General features: G+C 38.6%; 1 protein-coding gene across 1 annotated transcript in view; it reads right to left on the bottom strand.

Annotated features, from left to right (window-relative positions):
• The window catches only part of MEGF10 (multiple EGF like domains 10), a 131,148-nt gene extending 125,345 nt beyond the window's left edge, over positions 1-5,803 (bottom strand). The window contains exon 1 of the mRNA XM_017500999.2: positions 5,671-5,803. Coding sequence (XP_017356488.1) covers positions 5,671-5,786 — 116 coding nt within the window. The 5' untranslated portion in view covers positions 5,787-5,803. The remainder of the gene's footprint in view (positions 1-5,670) is intronic.
• Between the last annotated feature and the right edge of the window lie 1,041 nt (positions 5,804-6,844).

The following is a 6,844-nucleotide window of genomic DNA, read 5'->3' on the forward strand; positions in this document are numbered from 1 at the left end:
TAATGACAGTTGAGAGAAAAAAATAATTTTGCCGGTCTCTACAGTACTAATTTAACAGAACCAAATTCGTTTGTTAGAACTAGACCTGATAGAGTTTACAGAAAATTTCGAAGACTATGTTATGATGTTCAAGTCTGTATTCTTTGAAGTACAAAAGTTATCATCAACAAATGCATCCTGGCCAGTTCTATTTGATGTGGATGGAAGAACCAATTCCATAAGCAAACATGAAATATGTTTTCACTGATTTCTAGCAACCAAAAAGAGTTTTTAAATGAGAGGAAATGTTGGAGTACATGAATTCCTCTTCTTGTCATTTGCTGCTCACCAATAGCTCTTCTATTAAAAAGGCAATCAAAGTATTTAGGATTCCGATTCAACAAATATTTATTGAGCAACTTCTATGCAATTCCTGCCCTCAAGGAGCTCTCAACCTAACAAGAGGCTAATATTTAAATGCTGAATGTAATACAATATAGCTTTCCATGGAGAAATATATATATAGTTTGAGGGCAATAGGAGTATAAAATTCATTATGTTTGGAGCATTTCTCCTCAATCTTGACTCTACTCATTAAAATTATTTTGACACTCAAACCCAATACAGAACTGACTACATATAAATTATTTTGAGCTATATTAAACTACAGTTCAACTAATTTAACTATATTAAAATATAGTTCAACTAATTTAACTATATTAAAACTATAGTTAAATTACTATATCAGCTTAAGTGGAAGCCTCAGTTTCTGACCGATGATAATTTCCTGCCTAATTATCATTGGTCAGAAACTGAAGCTTCCACTTAAGCTTATAGGAGAAAGGTACTAAGCCTTTCGACATGAATTTATTTTCTGTTGTTTCTTACCCATTATTTTTCTTTCTACACAGTTTTTTCCTTTTTTTTCATTAGTAAAGTTATTATAATCACACTATGGAATTTGGAAAACACATTTTTTAAAAAGAGAGCAAGAGAGAGAATTTCATAGCTCTCACATAATCACCAATAGTATGTAGCTGTGCTTCTTTAAAGTTTCCAGGAGACTTTAGTTTTTAGTTGAGGGTATTTTTAAATTCTTATAACAATCATGCCATGCACATACTTCTGAAACATTCTTTTTTTAACTTGAGTGTGTATCATAAGCACATTTCCATGTTAGTACGTAGTCTTCAAATTATGACTGCCAAATACTTTGTGACTACACCTAATTTGCTCAATTGCCACCAATCATTAGGAAATTAAGCTGTCACTCCTCAGGAGGCCATTTTCTGGAAGCGATGTGTTTGAGTCATGAGGGGAAGTGTCTTCAAGAACGGGCCCACCGTCTCTGGTCTTTTTCACCGCCACTTTGGCCAGTGCTTAGGCTGCTGCTGGAACTTAACTAGCTCCTCTGCTAACACTCCATACCTCCACGTTCACCAGCAGCTGCTCCTGAAGTCACAGAGCGTGAGGGCACCTCCTCTATTATCCGGTCCAATCCCACCTTCATTAACAAGAAGCACTGAGCTTCCAGATAGAGTCAGCAATAACACCAAGACTTTCAGACACTGGCCTGCCCCATCCTCTCTCAAACAACACTATAGAATATTTAAAGCTTCCGAAACAGACAAGGAGTGGGAAACTGGAATTTTAAAAAATCGATCCTAATTCTGCACAACTTTCAGCATTCAGAGGCAAAACTCTACTTCCTGTTTGTTTGTTTAATCTTCTCAAACATACTGAAAACATATCATCACCATGATTTTAAGTATTGTCTGGGGAGAAACCCCAGCAAGATTTAATTTAAGGTCAAAGAACCGGGGAGTCGGGGAGGAGATGGAGAATAAGGAGAGGAAGCCATTATCACTTGGGCACGTTCCAAAGTGGTTAATTACATTTTACCTGCCTAAATTATCTTGTTACTTTAATCAGATATGGTAATAATCTTCATTTCTTATCTCTGCTCACTTCAGGGCTGATTCAATTACTCTCACTTCTGTGTTAGTAATTGAAGGTTTGGGCAAAGAGTGGTTTCTCTTCACTTGTGCCTTTTTTTAGAAGAAACCCCACTGAATGGAAAAGCTCAAATTCACAGAAAACAGAAAGAAGGTTAGGAGAAGAAACAGATGATTTCTAGAGATATTCATTTTCCAAAAAGACACTGTACAGAGTTCCTATAATAATGAACACCTCTTGGGTATTTTAAATTATTTTATTTTCTTTCATTTTATGTACGATTTCTTAGAATCACAATTGCTGCATTAAAACAAGGCACATCTCTATTTCAAAATAAATATTCAGCTATCAATTGGCATGCAGCTAGAAGGCATTGATGGACGTATTTTTGCTTAGTGCTTCTCAGACTTGAATATGGAGACAAATCTCCCTGGGATCTTTTTAAAATGCAGATTTTGATTTAGTAGGTCTGGGGTGGGACCTGAGAGTCTGCATTTCTAACAAGTTCATGACTCAGCTCTGCAAACCACACAGGCCATGGGGTACAGGTGATTTTTAGCATAGGAAGAACTTAATATGAGCCCTACTACCAGAATTATGTCCTTGGAGCTCATCTTTCTCTCCGCATTTCAGTTCAAGCCCATTTCCATTTTTGAAAATACTAGAAGAACCTGTCACCTGTGCCTTTATTTGATCATTTTAATGTTTCTTCTACATCTATCCCCATTCTTACCAAAACAATTCTTTCCTTTACCTTTCTTCTAGGAATCATTATTTAGCCTTTCAACAGAAAATTTATCAATAAGAATGTTATAGCTATCAACCCTTCTTCCTAGTAGTACATTTTAAAAAATGGAAAATTTTGTCATCATTTTCCTATTTGTTCACATTCAATTTCCCTCTCCCTTAGTGAGCATTTTAGAGTTTATGCTAATCACTTGTACAGTTGTGGAGTTCTATTAGGTTGAGAGATTAATGTGCCCCTTGTTTGACTGTCTTTCTCATTCGCCCTGCCCCCCCACATTGATGTGCATATTTAGTCATTTCATTTCCTATCAGAAGATGAACTCACTCATTCAACAATTATTTATTGAACACATGCAACATGCAAGGCAGTGTTGTAGACAGTGGGAATTATCAGTGGTGCAAAACAATGCAATTAGGCATTGGCAGCTCTGACCAAGGAAGCAGAGCTAAATGTGTACTTCTGAGTGTATGAGTGGGTGCTGGATTATTTGAAGCCTTGAAGTTGTTCTCTCTCTCTCTCTCTTTTTTTTTTTTCTTTGAGACAGAGTCACTCTGTCACTCAGGCTGGAGTACAGCGGCACTTGCCCAGGCTGGAGTGCAGTGGCACAATCTCAGTTCACCACAGCCTCCACCTCCTGAGTTCATGTGATTCTTGAGCCTCAGCCTCCCAAGTAGCTGGGATTGCAGACAGGTGCCACCACGTTTGGCTTTTTATATTTTTAGAAGAGATGGGTGTTTGCCATGTTGGCCAGGCTGGTCTCAAACTCCTGGCTTCAAGTGATCTGTCTGCCTTCGCCTCCCAAGGTGCTGGGATTATAGGCATGAGCCCTGCACCCGGCCTTTTTTTTCTCTTACAGCCTTTCCCTCAGAGAGTTCATCTGTTCACATCTCACATCTCATCATGCTGGATATTCCCAAATCTATATTTCCAAATAATTCCAGGCCCATATTTTGAACTGATTTTATAAATACAACGTGGCAAACCCACACTAACCCCCTTCCTTTCAAATCAACTCTCTTTATTTTAGTTTATTTTTCCACATGCGCAATGACACCTGGATTACTTCACACAGCAAATTCTAAATCCCAGTCAGTCTTCCCTCCTCCTTCACTTCCTCGGTCAATGTATTGCCAAGATCTGTTGATTCTTATTTCACAGCATCTACAAACTTGACTTTTCCTCCCATCCCAAATCTACCATCTGTCCAAGAAGTCCAACCACCAGTGGTCTCTTCCTTTTCTAAATTTGACATGTACCCATTCATGTACCCACTGAATCATTTTTATGACTTTAATAAATATTTATTATATATTGTTGGTATGAAATGGTTTATCTGAGGTGCTGTAAATATTATAAAGATGACTAATAGGAAGTCCTTCTGCTTAAATATTATATAATGGGTGCAGTGGCTCACACCTGTAATCCCAGCACTCTGGGAGGCCGAGGCAGGCAGATCACAAGGTCAAGAGATCAAAACCATCCTGGCCAACATGGTAAAACCCCATCTCTACTAAAAATACAAAAATTAGCTGGGTGTGGCGGTATGCGCCTATAGTTCCAGCTACTCAGGAGGCTGAGGCAGGAGAACTGCTTGAACCTGGGAGGCAGAGGTTGCAGTGAGCCGAGATTTCCACCACTGCCCTCCAGCCTGGTGACAGAACAAGACTCTGTCTCAAAAAAAAAAAAAAAAAAAAAAAAAAAAAAAAAAAAAAAAAAAAAAAAAAAAAAACCCGTATAATGTAGTTAATACCACAAATATGTAAAACTTCATTACATACATACATTCTCTCTACAGCTTAAAGTTTGGTAATAATAACTCCATTGACTAATCAGGTAATTATATTTTAATTACTCTGATTGTAACACTGCCAATGGAGGTAGGGACAAGCCCTCACCAAAAATAATGCTGAGTGAGAAACGAGCGTGTCCCCAGAATAATACCACTGTGGTCCTTGAAAAGCTCTGGGCTTTGTGCGTCCTAACAGTGGGGGACAAAGGTGATTAGAATGTGTACTCTGTGGTTTGCTCATCATGATGCTGAAAATCAAGAGTTTGATGTAATTGTACTTACAGCTATTAAAAATACATATTACCCTCCAGTACTTAACATGTTCTCTTTGTTTAAACACTTGCATTTATGCTTTTTGGATGAAGATAATTTCTGGGAACTTCAACTAGCACATTAGAGCAGAGCCAACAGGACTTGCTTGTACTGCAATATCGCTGGATGGGTTGGACTAATTTTGTGTCCCAAAAGGGACTATAAGGTCCCTGAGGATGACCTATTGTTTTGTTCTTCCTACTGCAAATTGCCCATATCTGGACATTACATCATCTCCCTTCACACAATCTTACCCTCCTCCAACACAGTACAAACTCTGCTCTGGTTGTGCACAGCTCTCGGTGGTCCGTATGGCACTGATTTCAAACTGCCGCCCCTTCCCAGATTCCCTCCCGACCATCGTAATCCACTAATCTTATTCAGTTCTTCAAGAGCATCTAGGGGACACTACCTCTATGCAGCCTTGCCAGTTTACCCCAAAATCAGATCTCCCCTTTCAAGCCATCTACAGCACAATTCTTTTAAATCCCTTATTTCAATATTGTAGTACATTATCCCATGCTGCTTTCCACTTCTCACTCATGGGTTCCCATGCATAAGTCCAGCTCCCCAAAATTAATGCAAATTCAAAGCAGAGACAAGACAGTAGGAAGATCTTTTAATTGAGCTATGAATGTTTTCCCTGAATCTTACAATTGCACCTGCATTAGAATCAGATATATCAAGATTTTTTTCACATAATATATATGCTATAAGACCAAGGTGACTAACACTACCTAATTTATTAGCTATGACTAATGATTTTTACTTAAAAGTAATTTCACAAGCTCTTCTCAAATTCTAATTTTATACATCTGACTGATAATTACAGTATATAAGGGAGCTTCTCAGCAATTCTTTGTCAGGCTACTTTCAGAACTATTACCTTTCCCAGTGGCTACACACATTAGGGTCTTCGAGATTCAGAGGTGATGATGTCCCAATCCAGTGGCATAACAATAAACAAATAAAGCTCAGGCATGAGTTCAAAGAAATAACCATTTTTTTTTCTGAAGAACAACCTACAAGAAAAAAAATCCAAATTAGAAATGCATTGAAGTGAGTCACACAGAATTCTTTTCAGTACAGCAACCACCAGGTACCAGTTGGCACTAGGGCTGAAATGTGCATAACAAGCCACGTATTTCAATAGCTCGGTCACCAAATTAAATGGACCGAGAGAGGGGTGTTTCTTATGCTGTGCAGGGTGGCCACTATTTTGTAAACTACTAAAATATGCAAATAATCATCAATTGCTACAAGAACAAAAGCGCTTCTCATCCATGCCAGCCAATATTAAAGAAATCTACCAGAACAATTCAGAGCAACACAGGCCTCTACATTCTCTCACGGGGCGTATTTCCCTTCTAGAAGAGGAGGTTACAGAGAGATAGCTGGCCTCAATTGTCCTAGAAAATAAATGATGAAACAGAAGCTCCCTTGAATCAAGAGAGAGGTACCTCGGGCTCAAACTGAGATTCATTCAACAAGTCATTCAATGTGCACTGAATGCCTGCTCCATCCTAGGCACCCCATGCAAAGGCTGGATATAAAATACAGAACCAGTCCCTATCTCTGCCCATTAAGATGCTTATAATTTAGTAGTCATACGTTTCTTAAACACTGTGCTTCAGTTTCTCCATCTACTGTATAGAAATGAAACCAACCATCTCACAGGGGTTTCTAAAAACTAGATTATACATAGAAAAATATACATAAAGTGGTTTGCAGGTCAATGTTAGAGAAAATGAAACTGAAGACCGTAAAGGCAACATATTTGGAAGCTTGGAAAATAGATAAGCTGGCAAAAAAGATAGAAGAGGGTGAATGTTCCAGGCAGAGTGTGAGGGAGGGCCAGGTGCATTTAGGGAGTTCAAGTTAATTTGTGGCAAGAGAAAGGGGACAGCTGGAGAAAGAGACAGAGGGTGAGTCACCATAGGTTTCATAAGCCATTGTGAAGTAGGAAACTTCAACCAAGGATAACATGGAGCTATTAAAGGATGCAGAGTGGCATTAGAAGAATGACTCTAGCTGTGACGGGAGGCTCTTAGAGGAAGGCC

The sequence above is a fragment of the Cebus imitator genome, unplaced genomic scaffold (assembly GCF_001604975.1).
Source record: "Cebus imitator isolate Cc_AM_T3 unplaced genomic scaffold, Cebus_imitator-1.0 Scaffold275, whole genome shotgun sequence".
Classification (NCBI taxonomy): domain Eukaryota; kingdom Metazoa; phylum Chordata; class Mammalia; order Primates; family Cebidae; genus Cebus; species Cebus imitator.